Consider the following 17,986-nt stretch of genomic DNA (forward strand, 5'->3'; position numbering starts at 1 on the left):
CTGATTGTGTTTACAGCTTAGAATCTTCTGGAAATAAACTTTTCACTCTTTTCTGTTACTTAGATTAAGACCATAGAGTCATAACAATATGTTGGATGAGTATGAAAGAAAAGACCATTTTTGCAGTGTCAGTTTTTACCTAGAAAAATAATTTTCCCAGCATCCTTCCATGTATTAGGTACTTTTATGAAACATTCATTTAAACACTATAAGATTATGACTAATCCATTTAAACACTATAAGAATATGACTAATCCATTTAAACACTATAAGATTATGACTAATCCATTTAAACACTATAAGATTATGACTAATCCATTTAAACACTATAAGATTATGACTAATCCATTTAAACACTATAAGATTATGACTAATCCATTTAAATATGCAAGCATCCATCTGATGCAGATAAATTTATATATGCATTTAGTGTGACTAGCCAGATAAATCTATATATATATTCAGTGTGACTAGCCAGATAAATCTATATATACATTCAGTGTGACTAGCTATATATATATATATGCATTCAGTGTGACTAGCCAGATAAATCTATATATGCATTCAGTGTGACCAGCCAGATAAATCTGTATGCATTCAGTGTGACCAGCCAGATATAGATTTTTAAAAGTGGTGATGATCATAAATGTTTCACTCTTTCTTTGCTCTTAGAAACACAATTTAGTTTAAGAAGACAATAATCCACATATTTGTTTAGGTTAATTTTATAGACAGTTTATAATTTATGACAAATAATTACAAATATTTCAGGTGATTTCAGAATATCAGCTGGTGTAGAGGGGCAGATTGTATCAGCAGGTATGATTATTATTTAATACTGTGACAGATTGTATCAGCAGGTATGATTATTATTTACTACTGTGACATTGTATCAGCAGGTATGGTTATTATTTACTACGGTTACAACAATCAGCAGGTATGATTAATATTTACCTTTGTGACAGATTGTATCAGTTGGTATGATTATTTACTACTGTGACAGATTGTATCAGCAGATGCGGTTATTATTTAATACTGTGACAGAATGTATCAGTTAGTATGATTATTATTTACTACTGTGACAGATTGTATCAGTTGGTATGATTATTATTTAATACTGTGACATTGTATCAGCACATGATTATTATTTACTATTGTGACAGATTGTATCAGCAGGTATGATTTAATACTGTGACAGATTGAATCAGTACTGTTCCGTTAAAACATACATGGGACCCAGGAAGGCACTTTTAAAGTAGGGTACTCACCCATAGATGCAATTTAGAATTTCCTTATGAATTTAATATGAACTCTGTGAAATCAAAGTACCCTGGCACATATTTTTAAAAAACTGCCTTCCCTGAGTACCATGTATGTTTAAATCGAACAGTTCTCAGCAAGTACGACTATGATTTAATAGAGTGATTTCCCTTGTATTTATCTGGTAACATTTGGTGTGGATTTTACTGTCATTACAAACGACAGATCTAAAAGCGAAGATGAAAAAGTATCATCTAGTAAAATATCCTTACTTCAACAGTTGCAATGCCATTATATTCTGTTCCATTAAAAGACCATTTTTTGTGAAAATGAAGAAGAAAAAAAAAGAATTTCCATTAATTGCTCACAGTACTTAAAATAGTATATTTCTGCTAATTGAATTTGTAGAGCAGACTTTTAAACATAGCATTTGATAGAAAAATGAATTTCCATTGAATTTAGGACATCTTTCATGATTTCATGTTTTCACATTTACTGTATTTTTTTTTTACCTGTATGATATTTTTTAAATATAACTATCAGATTGCAAACAGTTACAGATAACTTGTTAATGGTATCAAATCTTAGTTAAAAACACCCCAATAATGTTCATGGCATCCATGTACACTACCTCCACCACAACAGTGTTCATGGTATTAATGTACACCACCACAGGAATGTTCATGGTGTCAATTTATACCACCACAACATTGTTCATGGTGTCAATGTACACCACCACAGCAATGTTCATGGTATCAATGTGCACCACCACAACAATGTTCATGGTATCAATGTGCACCACCACAACATTGTTCATGGTATCAGTGTACACCACCACAACAGTGTTCATTGTATCAATGTACACCACCACAGCAATGTTCATGGTATCAATGTGCACCACCACAACAATGTTCATGGTATCAATGTGCACCACCACAACATTGTTCATGGTATCAGTGTACACCACCACAACAATATTCATGGTATCAGTGTGCACCACCACAACAATGTTCATGGTATCAATGTACACCACCACAGCAATGTTCATAGTGTCAATTTATACCACCACAACATTGTTCATGGTGTCAATGTACACAAACAAAGCAATGTTGATGATATCAGTGTACACCACCACAGCAGTGTTCATTGTATCAATGTACACCACCACAACAGTGTTCATGGTGTCAGTGTGCACCACCATAACAATGTTCATGGTGTCAATGTACACCACCATAACAATTTTCATGGTATCAATGTACACCACCACAACAATGTTCATGGTATCAATGTACACCATGACAACAATGCTCATGATATCAATGTACACCACCACAACAATGTTCATGGTGTCAATGTGCACCACCACAACAATGTTCATGGTGTCAATGTACACCACCACAACAATTTTCATGGTGTCAGTGTGCACCACCATAACAATGTTCATGGTATCAATGTGCACCACCACAACAGTGTTCATTGTATCAGTGTACACCACCACAACAATGTTCATGGTGTCAATGTACACTACCACAACAGTGTTCATTGTATCAATGTACACCACCACAACAATGTTCATGGTATCAATGTACACCACCACAACAGTGTTCATGGTATCAATGTACACCACCACAGCACTGTTCATGGTATCAATGTACACCACCACAACAGTGTTCATGGTATCAGTGTATACCACCACAAAATTGTTCATGGTGTCAATGTACACCACCACAGCAATGTTCATGGCATCAATGTGCACCACCACAACAATGTTCATGGTATCAGTGTACACCACCACAGCAATGTTCATGGTATCAATGTGCACCACCACAACAATGTTCATGGTATCAATGTGCACCACCACAACATTGTTCATGGTATCAGTGTACACCACCACAACAATGTTCATTGTATCAGTGTACACCACCACAACATTGTTCATGGTGTCAATGTACACCACCACAGCAATGTTCATGGTATCAGTGTACACCACCACAGCAATGTTCATGGTATCAATGTGCACCACCACAACAATGTTCATGATATCAATATGTGGTAGAGCTGAGCTGAAGAAGAAAAATATCGGCTGCATTTTTAGGCTGAAAATAATCATTAATTGAACAAAACATACTGTTGGAATTAATAGATGCAGGCATTAATTGAACAAAACATACTGTTGGAATCAATAGATGCAGGCATTAATTGAACAAAATATACTGTTGGAATCAATAGATGCAGGCATTAATTGAACAAAAGATACTGTTGGAATCAATAGATGCAGGCATTAATTGAACAAAAGATACTGTTGGAATCAATAGATGCAGGCATTAATTGAACAAAAGATACTGTTGGAGTGAATTGATGCAGGCATTAATTGAACAAAAGATACTGTTGGAATCAATAGATGCAGGGAAGTTTTATTAAAAGTTACTGTACTAACCCTTTTGGAACTTCTTGTTGAATTAATAATATGGCTTCCTTGGCTGTAGTGATTACAGGGGAGTGTGAAATTGATGTTTTTCACCTTCAAATATATATTTCTAGTAAAAAGAACATTTATGTTTTTGGATAGATATAATATATTTCACTTGTGAGGATAGTGTTTCTGCTTAAATTAGGAAATATTTTCTGATATCTACTCAAAACAGATATCTTTTTATTATATGTACATTTTACAAACTTGCATGTTTGGAATCAGTAAATTTAGACAGACATTGTCTACAAGAATATTTGCATTTCTCTAGCACGCAGAGGCATGTCTGACCTTGAAAGTCCAGTAATAAGATGGGCAGTGACATACGATGGATGGCAGCTACTGAAATGTGAAATTGAGGAGTTGTTACATCAGATTTCAAAAGGAGCAGGTAACTTTTGCCGTTAAGTAAATTCCGTGTGCCGATATTCATTTAGAAAAATATATATATTTCCAGAGATACTTAATTGTTTGCCAACTTTATATCAGCTAGGAGCACTATCAGAGGTCACGGAAATGCTTAATCACGCGTATTTGGATGCCAGTTTTTTATCTCGTACGCAGAAAATCACTTAGGCAGGAGTCCTCTGTACATGTGTAATAGTGGGTGTCAAAATTCAAAGACTTGCCAGTCCTGCTTCATTGACCTGCTTAGTGGGAAAATGTGTTGATCATTGGCTGTGCTGATATTTGCAGTGACAGAACTCTGTGACTGAAAGGCCCTTTGATGTACATGTTGCCATTATAAGAGTACATCAAAAGAACATGATGCAATAGCTGAGTGGCAAGTTCAAAGACTTTGACTGGCAGCTTGGTGGGAAAATTTGCTGATATTTACAATGACAGAATTCAGTGGCAGAAAGACCCACTCATGTACATGTTGCCATGATAAGAGTACATCAAAATAACATGATGCAGTAGCTGGGCAGCAAGTTCAAAGGCTTTGACTGGTGGATAGGAAGGAAAATGATTGAATTCAGACACAGAAAGACTCAGGGCTTTACATGTGGTCATTATTGTGTTCATTTCCGAGTGTAGCGAAATAAGCAGTGCATGTGACCTTGGAATTAAGACATGTTCAGACTTAGACAAAATGCCATTTGCAAATTTGGATAAGTATTTTGGGGTTAAATGTCAATTTGTTAAAGTTTGTAATGATTTTTTTTGTTTTTATTGTAGGGTTTAATGCCATTTTTCAGCACAAGATAGGCTAAAAATGGTGGAGGAAGAACTCGGGGTCGGGGGGGGGGAAACCCCGGAAAGAACCACCGACCCACAAGAAGGTACTGGCAATCTTTCTCACATACCCACGTTGGCTGAATCCAAGACTCGAACCCACGCGGACAGAGGTGAGATGGTAGTGAACTGGTGTGTAGATGAGTTTTATGTATGACACCAGTTTACCAAAAACCTTGAGGGTGGGCTTGACATGCATTTGTGTGGCCAGCGTCTTTTTTATGTACTGGGGTGGGTGTGGGTGTAGCTAAAGTTATGTCTATCTGTCTGTCAATCTGAAAACATTTTCAAACTATTCAAGATATTTCAACCAAACGTTATCACATATCAAGCTATTTGTGCTACAAAAGTGCCTTTTTATACTGATAATTTTCTGCAGCCAATTTTGTTTTTATTATCATGGCATACATGCCAATAATTATGCTTTTGGCATAATCATTATGCTCTTTTTAATCAAATTACATTTTATGCTGGCATACATGAATTATGCTTGTTTTGGGTTCATTAAAATTTGTTAAAGTAATAAAGTTATTTCTGTCATTTTTTTCTTCATCTCTTTAATTCTACTCATAAATTCATAAGAACAGCATAAGAGTACTTTCCTTATTTGCTATTTATAACAACAGTATATGACCCATTTCCAAGAAAACAGATGGGTTTCTTAAAATATGAACTTTGCCTCACAAATTAGTTACATTGATCTGCTAGCTAGTTAGCTGACCAGTCTATACTTGTAAAGAATATCGTGTCAGATGTTGCTTTATGGCATGAGTTGTGGATGTTATATGATGGAAAATGTTAGAACAGATGGATCATTTTAAACTTCATAACATGTGAGATCAGATAAAATGAAAAAAATCAACACTGCTTTACAAACTTTGAAAGAGGAATATGAGAGTAAAGTAATACAGCACTCTGAGCACATGATCATGCTCATTGCAGAACTCCAGTTTAAGATCAATCAGTGAAAGTTACACATATAGTCTGGATAAAAAGTGAGTGCTGAATATAAATAATTTTATAGTAAATTTTGTGCTTGTATTTTTAAAAAATTTGCCACTTATAATTATGATTCTTATACTTATTGGTGGGATTGTCATGGAAACAAAGTTTTGCATAAGTACTATATAAATTGAATACTACTAGACATAGAGTTCCAGCATGGATTGTATAAAAAGTGAGGACATAGGACAATGTGGTAGTTTCATTAGGAGTTTTTACATAAGCATGGTGGGGGGGATATATCTCCTAGATATGTCTTTTTTATATTGGTTATCAAACTAGTATTCATGCATTGTCACTAATTCATTCATTATAAGGAATTCATGCATTATCAGTTGTTATTACAATATATTTTGCAGGTATGGTATCCCAACCTCTGGTTGGCCGAGTTACACTGATATCAGAATTCATCCATACAATTCTAGTGTCCAATGCTGCAGCTTTGGATGGACTGGAGGATTTGACTAGTGTTCTGTACCAAGTCATACAAAGGTAAAGGGAGATTTTTCTATACTGTTCTATTGTCCAAAAATTTAAAACTAAACTAAAAATAAATCAGTAAAAAGTTGTTTTTGTCATTTTATTATCATCTCTTTAATTCCACTCTTATAAATTTGAGAATATTCTTAAAAAGATGACTGCTGCATAAGAATAGCATAAGAAGATTTTCCATATTTGCTATTTATAGCAACTGTATATGACCCCATTTTCAAGTCAGATTTTACCTGTATCATTTTCCAGTGTGACTTCTCACTGACTAAGAACTTTAGCTTTCACTTTCTTGACAGTAACTTTAAAAGATTTGTTGGACTGTAACCAAATTCAGTATTAAGCTTTATATGCAAAGATCTAAGTCAGGTTTGATTTTCAGCCTGTTGAACTTAAACCCTCAGTTCTGCTCAGTAAATTTTACACGGTTGTGGGCCTATTTGACTTGGAATTTAAATTCTCAGTTCTGCTCAGTAAATTTTACACGGTTGTGGGCCTATTTGACTTGGAATTTAAACCCTCAGTTCTGCTCAGTAAATTTTACACGGTTGTGGGCCTATTTGACTTGGAATCTAAACCCTCAGTTCTGCTCAGTAAATTTTACACGGTTGTGGGCCTATTTGACTTGGAATTTAAACCCTCAGTTCTGCTCAGTAAATTTTACACGGTTGTGGGCCTATTTGACTTGGAATTTAAACCCTCAGTTCTGCTCAGTAAATTTTACACGGTTGTGGGCCTATTTGACTTGGAATTTAAACCCTCAGTTCTGCTCAGTGAATTTTACACGGTTGTGGGCCTATTTGACTTGGAATTTAAACCCTCAGTTCTGCTCAGTGAATTTTACACGGTTGTGGGCCTATTTGACTTGGAACTTAAACCCTCAGTTCTGCTCAATGCACTTAAAGAACATTTGGTCTTAGGATTTATATTAAAAAGACTTGGGTCTAAAAATTTGACTTTCACCATTTTCAAGGCATGTTTTAAAGAATTTGGGTCACAGTTTGGCTTGCTCTTTGGCTTTCGATTTCTTCTTAGTTTCTTTTCAAGAACTCGAGTGATTGAAATCACATTTAATACAAATGGCTTTACCACTGGGAAGATGTTGGTAAAATCTTATTTTCACCATGCAAGATTTTACACTAAATCTGAGAAGATCCAAATGGTTTTGAACTAATTCGGTATGAAGCTTTATATTAAAGATGCTTAGATCAGGTTTGATTTTCAGCATTTTCTGTCTAAATTTAATGGATATATGGCACCTGTTTGTTTCTGTAGACTGCCCTTCATTTGCTTGGCATCATACTCTTTGTGTTATTCATATTGCTTAGATACATTTATAGCTGTGGTTTAGGGTACAAGATGAACTCTCATGTTTGTAATTACCTCGAGACAAAATTGCCATAAACATGATAATTAAAGTACATTTTTATGGCTGCATAAACTTCATTATAATGAGAAAGAGAGCAGTGTACTTGCCTTTGTAATAGGTTAAAACCTAAATCTATTCATCACAGAAATACAGCTATCCCCATTATAACATGGTAACCTGAATCTATTATCTTAAAAATACAGCTATCCCCCATTATAACATGGTAACCTGAATCTATTGATCATAGAAATACATCTATCCTCCATTGTAACATGATAACCTGAATCAATTGATCATGGAAACCAAGCCATCCCCCATTATAACATGGTAACCTGAATCTGTTCATCATAAAAGTACAGCTATCCCCCATTATAACATGGTAACCTGAATCTATTGATCATAGAAATACAGCTATCCCCCATTGTAACATGATAACCTGAATCAATTGATCATGGAAACCAAGCCATCCCCCATTATAACATGATAACCTGAATCTATTGATCATAAAAATACAGCTATCCCCCATTATAACATGGTAACCTGAAATCTATTGATAATAGAAATACAGCTATTCCCCATTTTAACATGGTAACCTGAAATCTATTGATCATATAAATACAGCTATCACCCATTATAACATGGTAACCTGAAATCTATTGATCATAGAAATACACCTATCCTCCATTGTAACATGATAACCTGAATCAATTGATCATGGAAACCAAGCCATCCCCCATTATGACATGATAACCTGAATCAATTGATCATGGAAACCAAGCCATCCCCCATTATAACATGGTAACCTGAATCTATTCATCTTAAAAATACAGCTATCCTCCATTATAACATGGTAACCTGAAATCTATTGATCACAGAAATACAGCTATTCCCCATTATAACATGGTAACCTGAAATCTATTGATCATAGAAATACAGCTATTCCCCATTATAACATGGTAGTTGGGGTCCATAACCACCCACACTGTGTTATATTGAGAATTGTGATATATTGAGAATAGCTTGATATGCTGAACTGTGGTATAGCAGGCACTATCAAGATTTCTTCACTTATGGTGTTTTAAAAAGGAAATGACGATATAAGACTAAGTTTCACCAGTTTTCTTTCAACCCTTATTGTTTTACTTGGTATGATTTTGGTCATGGGGACCATAGAGTACTGCCTTATATCCAGAATCACGTTATGACAAAGCATGTTATTGCAGGGGAGAGCTTTGCAGTGCAAAGTAATAAATATTAAAATGTCACATTTCCAGTGAAACTTTTTTATATTTTTGTACTTTTTTCCTTCAGATTTACAACTTTCAACCCTCCACCTCTGGACCTGATTGCAGCCTGTGTTCGTTGTGTAACATGTGTAGCGAAATGTCATACTCTAAAGGTACAGTTAGCCTAGAAAGGTTTGTATCATGGTACAGATAGCCTTGAAAAGTTTGTATCATGGTACAGTTAGCCTTGAAAAGTTTGTATTATGGTACAGATATCCTTGAAAAGTTTGTATCATGGTACAGTTAGCCTTGAAAAGTTTGTATCATGGTACAGATATCCTTGAAAAGTTTGTATCATGGTACAGTTAGCCTTGAAAAGTTTGTATCATGGTACAGATAGCCTTGAAACATTTGTATCATGGTACAGTTAGCCTTGAAAAGTTTGTATCATGGTACAGTTAGCCTTGAAAAGTTTGTATCATGGTACAGTTAGCCTTGGAAAGTTTGTATCATGGTACAGATAGCCTTGAAATGTTTGTATCATGGTACAGTTAGCCTTGAAAAGTTTGTATCATGGTACAGTTAGCCTTGAAAAGTTTGTATCGTGGTTCAGTTAGCCATGAAAAGTTTGTATCATGGAACAAATAGCCTAGGAAAGTTTTATCATGGTACAGTTAGCCTTGAGAAGTTTGTATCATGGAACAAATAGCCTAGAAAAGTTGATAACATGGTACAGATAGCCTAGGAAAGTATTTATCTTGGTACAGATAGCCCAATAAAGTTTGCATCATGGTCATTCTGATTTTTTCCAAGCTTATTACAAGTCATCAAATTGTCCTTGTAAGTGTTGAACAAGGAATTCAACATTTAGGCAATAATTGCATGAAGGTATGAGAACATGAGTACGCATGAAAGAGAGTGAAAATGATATGGAAAAATGAGATGTCATAATCCATTGCGTACCTAAATTTGAACTGGAAAAATATTGTCACTAAATCTTTGTTTTGTAGATTTATGACGGAGAAATAAGAGTAACATATATCAAGTAGAACATGGCAAAATGTTATGTAGGAGATAGGGGTTTAAAGAGAGAGGGGTGAAATGTTATATCAGGAGGTATGAGTTTAAAGAGAGAGGGGTGAAATGTTATATCAGGAGGTAGGGGTTTAAAGAGAGAGGGGTGAATGTTATATCAGGAGGTAGGGGTTTAAAGAGAGGGGTGAAATGTTATATCAGGAGGTAGGGGTGTAAAGAGAGAGGGGTGAAATGTTATATCAGGAGGTATGGATTTAAAGAGAGAGTAGCAAAGTGTAATGTTAGGAGAAAGGGGATAAAGAGAGAGGGGCAAATTGCTATGTTAGGAGATAGGGGTTTAAAGAGAGAGATGTGAAATATAATGTTAGGAGACGGGGACTTAAGACAGACGGGCAAAATGTTATAGAGATATCAGGTTACATTTCAAGAGAGCAAAATACTATGTTATTAGATATGGGGTTTAAAGTTAGAGGGGCAAGATGTTATGTGTTGGAAATATGGGGTTACATTTCAAAAGTAGCAAAATATTATGTTACAAAATTAGGGGTTACATTTCAGGGGCCCACATTTTTCAAAGAACTGCAGTTTATTTTAGGAGAGTTGTTTTCAGTAACTTTGTCTATAATTATATATATTATGAACTTATTCTCACAATGTTGATCGTTTAATATAAAAGTTAGACAATATGCAGTTTAATCGAAACAATATTCATAATTCTTTGAAAATATTTGCCTCGTCTGTTTCTCTCCATCAATTGATGGCCATATTGAACATCGTTGTAGAATTAAACATTTCAGTTTCATAAATTTCCACAGGATCACAGTTAATTTCATGACTTATGACAAATTCCCAGTAATTTCTACATTATCAGTTGATTGTTCAAGTTTTATGTCACTTCTGCATTACAGTTGAGGGGGAGATAATACATGTGTCAACTTTTTTGAGGGTCATTCTTTTTAGGAGCGTTTTTTGTCAACAGTTTAATAGAAATTTATAATAATAACAAACACGAGGTTTTCAGGTATGGATGATTCAACATGTTAGACCTTTAAGTTAAGATTTTTTTTAATGACTTGCTTTTTCCACTTTTCCAAAATTACGATAAAGAAAATTTTAAAGATTTCTATGTGCTTATCTGATATTGTGGCGTTAAAGTATATTGTTTATTTTGTTTGTTTTTATTTCATGTTGGAGTTACAGTTTGATATTTCAGACTCAGATCTAGGCATATATTAATAGTTTGGCAAACGTTTTGGCTTGTTATAAATTTCTTTACCTTGTGTATGTAATTTTTTTCTTTTTTTTAGGCATGGCACAATATGAAACAGACTGGATTGCTGCCTTTTCTGACAGAAAATGTGGACAGTCTGGCTGAAGTTCTCAGGCAAGCAGTCTAGAGTATATAACTGGAATTTGACTATCCAAATAGGGATATCTAGAATATATAACTGGAAAGTGACTGTCCAAATAGGGATATCTAGAGTGTATGACTGGAATATGACTATCCAAATAGGGATATCTAGAGTGTATGACTGGAATGTGACTGTCCAAATAGGGATATCTAGAGTGTATAGCTGATATTTGACTATCCAAATAGGGACTTTTGACGTGGAGAGCAAGGATAACTTTTAGAATTGTTTATATCATTGTTTCCCAGTTTCATATTTAAATTTCAGCCAGTATTCTTATTATTATAAAGCTGTGTCAGATATATTTTTTAACAACACACTACTTTTATGTACTTAGTTCTCTCTGTGACTAACAAAATTAAAGGCTTAAAAATACACAAAATAAATGCACATAAGATGGTCCCGATGTATTGTATAGTATCCTCTTCACAGCCATGTTCTTTTGTTTTCTTTTTTATATTGGCTTAATAACATGGTAGTACTCCTTCAGACCCCTTATTTTCTCTGTCAAATACATTACCCAATCACATTACAATGTTTGGGTTCTGTGCCTTTCAGTAATTACACTTCTAAGTCGCACTTGTGTTTGTCTTCTTCATTACAGAGTTGGCAACAAAGTGTAAGATGTGCAGGTGGTTCAGCTCCTGCATCAGGACACACATGCAGTGTGTGCGCCATTTGGTTGGAAAATTCTTGGTTTAACCTTGTGAAGAAACATCTCAAGGGACAAGTACTCCATTTCATCACAGCCAGAAATTCTTTGCATCAGAACTAATAATTAATCTCATTGTATTTCTAGATGCCTCCTCAAGGGACAAGTACTCCATTTCATCACAGCCAGAAATTCTTTACATCAGAACTGATGATTAGTCTCATTGGTATTTCTAGATGCCTCCTCACCCCCACCCACCCCCATGCAACACCACCCCAGCTCCCCAAAAATATGCAGACAACAGCACACAGAACATACAGTTTCACAATATCAGACAATGCAATGTAAACCAAATCAAGCATTGGACTTGCATATAATCTCATTGATTCATGACGTTTTGTCATTGAGATTACTGATGTTTGAACATGAAAAACAAGACAATTTGTATTTGAATCCCACTGGGATTATGCCTAAGACCCTGTCCACGAGACATTAGAGTTTTTAATGAAATATTTCCCTGCTCATGAGGCACGAGGTTTTACAGTCAGACTTGAAAAATATTCAAACTGGATCTGAAGGATTACATTTTGACTTCTACAGGCAGTCTACTGGCCGACTGAACCACAGAGAAGGACACTTGCCATCGGAAATATTCTGGATGCAGTTCTCAGTGACAGCAAATTGACCATGGCTAACTGAACTATAGGACATGTATGTCCCAAACATTCGCAAGCTGACAGGGAAATGGAAAAGAAAATGAAGTTTTTCTTCCTCCAAGCTTCCCATCAACTGTTGATGACTTTACATAACTTCTGCCACTGTTGACCCACCCTTGGGCGACACACTTCATTATTACCAGACTTGGATGAGCCTGTTTTCTGTTTAGCTAATTGGTGATATAAGTTGTGTAGAAGGGTCTCTGGATCATGTTCCACTTTTAATGTCTTTTCTTGTTGGAAATCCCAAGTGATCCCTTGAATGTGCAATTACTACAGAAGGAGATTGGACCTTTGTGAAGCAGGCAGTGGAGGTGGTTTGAAAGCCATGTACACTCGCCTTCAATTCCTGAGTCTTTCTGGTCAGGAAGTCCAGCAGCAAATTGAGACTTGTGTTGGACCTAACCAGGCTCAGTTAGTTTACTTCTATCCCCAGAATTCAACATAGAGATGGCATAGATGTATATGATGAGTACATGGTCAGTTTTAATATGTTAGATGAATGTTTTAACATACCTTTGCATCATGGTATGGGATTACTTTTACTGGTGGGCCCAATATCAAATAGATATTCAATTCTGACTCTTGCTAGGACAGCCTTATGTATTGACTTAGTCATTATCAAGGAAAGGACAACTGCTTCACATTGACTGGTCTGCCACCATCAGTATTCAACTGGGTCTGTGTGCTATGGGTCTGCCCAATGACAGACCTGCTTGCATCATGGTGAAACAACAAATTGCCCACCTTCCTCTCCATTTCCGGATCCTTTGATAATCTTTGAATGAGCTGGGAGGGAAAGACGGTATATGTTTTTCCTCCATCAGTCTGATTCCAAACATAATTCAGAAAATGAGGGGCACACACACTGCAAAATAGTTCTGAATGTCCCTGTGCAGTGGGACAAGTCCTGGATCCAAGATCTGCCTGTAGACATATCCAGTAAAGTCATAGTGCCTGCCACGCTGCTCATGCAGACGAGGTTGTCATTCTTCCATCAATGTCACGAGAAGCTCTTCTTCATGCTTCTCTCTTATCAAAGCCGTGGGAAGGATCACAACAATCACAACAACTTGAAGACCCTCTGCTCTGAATGCATGTAAAGGAAAATATCTGTATGCACTCTCAGATGCTATTGGAAGCACATTAAAAATGTCCTCAACAGCTGTAAAAGACTATACCCACTACTGCAGGCTGGAAAACAAGATAAAACCCAGCAAACACTAGTCTCATGGTTAATTAGCATTATCAGATCAATGTATTCAGAATTCTCTCAGGATCAGGTATAACCAGTGAAAATTTTGGCTCATGAAATATGAGCCGTTTCAGTAAACCTGGCCTTTGAATATAATGTCTCTATTTGAGACAGTGGAGTCAGTTGGATGGCATTTCTCGACTACTTTCTCCAGCTTCTGTCTTCAAGACATTGCTTCACAAAAGAGTAAACTGAATCTCTTTTGGCCGGCGGTAGCTGCCCAGAGAGCAACTTCACATCATTTATGAAAGTACAACCTTAAACCCAAGCAGAAATGTGTCACTTTCACTGGATTTGTTTGGAAAACTTGTGAAGATAAGACAGTAAAGTGCAGAACTACACAGGGTTTTCTCTTGCAACTGTATTAACAAATTATCTTCGATTGTGCAAAATTAACATTTGGAAGAGTTCATGCTACTTGGTGACACAGGCAGAAATGGGATACTCAGCATTTCCTCTTCCTAGTTTTCATTCTCCTAATGTTAATTTAGTCATGTAACATATTTGACAGAGAAAGCAAATTCTTTTACCAAATTATGTTTTTCCAACAAATACTTACCAGATCCCGTTACTAAAAATTCCTCCCAGCCTTCCCCACAATTTGAGCATCATATTGCGTTTTACTCAAGTGAAAGCTGGTTTCATGCAATTGTAACAGTAGCCATCCAGCAGGTAGATAGGGGAGTTACAGTGTTTAATCTACAAATGGCTTCATGTAAGTCATTTGACTCATCAAGGCAAAAAACAGTGAGTCAGAATCCAATCCTATGAGTCCTATTCAAGCGGATGGTCAGTCTTCAGTTATATTGTTTACATACACAACAAAAACATTAGTTATATAATGTGATTGAAGCCATTAAAGCAATTCCCTTTCCAGAAGCATCTGAACATTCAATATTTGTTTTAAAAAAAAACCTTTTTGATGGTTTCATGCCATCAGAAATAATCTGAGCAGATATGACAAGCCGTTTATTATTTGGATATGTCAGTGATTTCATCTGCCTTTGCCGTCACAAATGTCGAATTTTGCAGGTCACGTATAAGACTATCCTCAACAACATTTGATAGGCTCTCCAGTAACTCCAAACAAGTGGCACCCAAGTCATATTGAACGGCAGAATTCTCCAAAATGCCAATTGCATCAATTTCCTAGCCATTAAGCTGTGTATTAAATTAGGAAGAGATTTGTATTTTAAAAAAAGGGATATCTTCTACACTCAGCCAATGTACACACTTAAGTAGCACTTTTGCTGCTGGATCTTGTTTGTAAAACTGCATTAAAATCTGCCTAGTGTTGTGGACCTTCAATCAGCAGTTTGTGTCATGATTACCAAGCATGCCTTGCCAGTGTACTGTTCTGAAAGTTTTTTTATGTGCACATTTGGTCATGGAGGTTTTGTTTAAGCCTCTGTACATATATTTCAAAACATAAAGGCATCTTCAATGTCACATTCTTCACTAGACTTAACATAGCCAGCTGTATAGTTTTCAGCCGTTTATCTTACGAGTAACCGGTACCTCATCTTTAGATGATGAAGGCTCAACTGGTTCGATAATAGTACTATTATCGATGGTCACTTGTAAAATCATGGTCCAAATGATAATTTCATTTGTTTCGGATCTATTTTAATTTTTTTGCCTTGGATGACAGTTTCAGTCGAATACTGACTGTATCTTAGAACAACACAACTGTTGCTTTGTTGCATGACAAGGAAGCACATAAAATAGTTTCTCATGAGGATCACTTTAAAATCGCGTGTTTATATTCTGCCGCTTTCTTGTGTATGGTTATTATACAGTTCTAATATCCTGTTGCTACAAATGATGTGACAGTTACAGGTCACATAAGGTCAGCTCCAGACTCCATGCTCAGTTTTAACCCTGAGTGTTATGATAACATTAGCGTAAGAAACTGATGTGCACTTTTTCCCTGTTTGGGAGAGTTGTAATCTAGCCAGTAAAGTAGTTGGAGGAAACCTTTATTTTGTGTTAATTAGCAAAACATAACATTGGGGTATGTCAGTTTATGTACCAGTGATGATTTTTGGACCAAACCTTTGTGTTATGTTAATCAGCAAATCATAACATTGGGGTGCGTCAGTTTACATACCGGCGACGATTTTTATACCAAACCTTTGTTTTGTGTTAATCAGCAAAACATAAAATTGGGATGTGTCAATTTTCATACCGGCGACAACTTTTGTGCATCAAATCAGAAAAGTCTGCATATTTGACACATGACGCATGGGTAGATAAAACACTGGAGTTAGTCTGCAAGAGTTGCCTCCCTATGATACATGGTTGGACGTGTTTTTTAAGGCAGGGTTAGATTTGGAAGTAACCGAGTAAACCTGATGTAATCAGGTAAGTATAATCAGAGGAATTTAAGTTGCTGAAAACTTTGTTTTCCTTTAAATGTTTTGATCTTGTACAAATATTTAACACTTATCTATTATTTACCAAGTACTTGTGCTGCATGACTGATGCACACTTGCCAGGGGCGGTATTGATACTTTAATGTGGTTACACTTCATAACTGACAAATTAAGTGAATTTTTTTAAAGAACAACAAAAAAGTTTTTTTTTTAAGTGTTACAGATTCAAAAGCAAATTTTATAAAAACGTCCATATTTGATATCGTCATGATTTTATCTGTTCTAAGTTCTTATTTCATGTCAAAATCTTTTTCTGAATTACAGCGGCCAAGGTCTCAGTCCAGGACTGTATGGTGCACTTTTGGCAGGATTTGAGACCCAGCAGGGCAGATACCAACTGACAGTGGCCTTTTTGGATATCATTTTGGAGTTGGTCCAGGTCAGAAATAGACAGAATTACTGCAATATGTAATATCTGTTTACATCTATCTACCTGTTGCTATCGACTAAAAAATATTTTTTATTGCAGTCTATTTTTTTCTAATGATCATAGACAAGAAGAGCTTTTGGGTTTGTCATCTGTCCATCCATGATATGTCATCTGTCCATTCATTATCTGTCATCTGCCCATCCATCAGGTTTGTCATCTGTCTGTCCATTATCTGTAATCTGTCCAGCCATCAGGTTTGTCATCTGTCCATGTTCATCCAGTGGTATCTGATATGGCTTTCACAGCTATCTTGAAGATTTTGTTATTGCTACTCCTTCTAAATAGATGGTCGTATCAACGTGGGATTTTCACCAAAACATTTCTTATGATGTCTAGTTGATCCTAAATGAAAATGCTGCTGATTTCACATCAGAAAGTGACAGCATGACAGCTGTCTTAAAAATCCTAAATGACAATCAAGGTGATCCAAACACCAGTAGGCCTACTATATTGGTCATCTTGAAAACCTTGCTATCACTACTGAATGAAAAGTAATATTGTCATCTCATAATCTAGTTGGTCATTTAAAAAAATGTTTCTCTGGGACAACCAATATGGGCACCACAGCCATCTTGAAAATTTTATGACAACTCCTCCTGAATGGTCATATCGACATTTTGTTTTCGCTACAAGACATCTTATGATGTCTAGTTGGTCTAAATGAGAATGGTGCAGATCCATTATGGCCACTGTAGAGGACATTTTGAATATTTTGTCATTATTCCTCGTGATTGGACTGTTGTATCAGCATGAGCTCATTTCTAATTGATTTTTAATGATGTCTCCTTGGTCCTTCTTGAAAGTGGTGCTGATCTGCCATCCAGTATGACCGCCACAATGGCTATCTTGATAATGGTGCTGGTCTGCCGTCCAATATGACTGCCACAATGGCAATCTTGAAAATGGTGCTGGTCTGCCATCCAATATGACTGCCACAATGGCAGTCTTGAAAATGGTGCTGATCTGCCATCCAGTATGACCGCCACAGTGGCCATCATAAAA

At 36.0% G+C, this 17,986-nt stretch overlaps 1 protein-coding gene across 1 annotated transcript in view; it reads left to right on the top strand.

Moving 5' to 3' along the window:
• Positions 1-17,986, top strand: part of LOC149777774 (nucleoporin NUP188-like) — a 175,908-nt gene that overhangs the window by 69,468 nt on the left and 88,454 nt on the right. Inside the window, exons 19-24 of the mRNA XM_089938808.1 lie at positions 772-819; positions 4,002-4,121; positions 6,328-6,460; positions 9,138-9,225; positions 11,395-11,471; positions 16,819-16,933. Coding sequence (XP_089794934.1) covers positions 772-819; positions 4,002-4,121; positions 6,328-6,460; positions 9,138-9,225; positions 11,395-11,471; positions 16,819-16,933 — 581 coding nt within the window. The remainder of the gene's footprint in view (positions 1-771; positions 820-4,001; positions 4,122-6,327; positions 6,461-9,137; positions 9,226-11,394; positions 11,472-16,818; positions 16,934-17,986) is intronic.

Source organism: Sinohyriopsis cumingii, chromosome 17, assembly GCF_028554795.1.
Source record: "Sinohyriopsis cumingii isolate HCF-2022 chromosome 17, ASM2855479v2, whole genome shotgun sequence".
NCBI lineage: Eukaryota > Metazoa > Mollusca > Bivalvia > Unionida > Unionidae > Sinohyriopsis > Sinohyriopsis cumingii.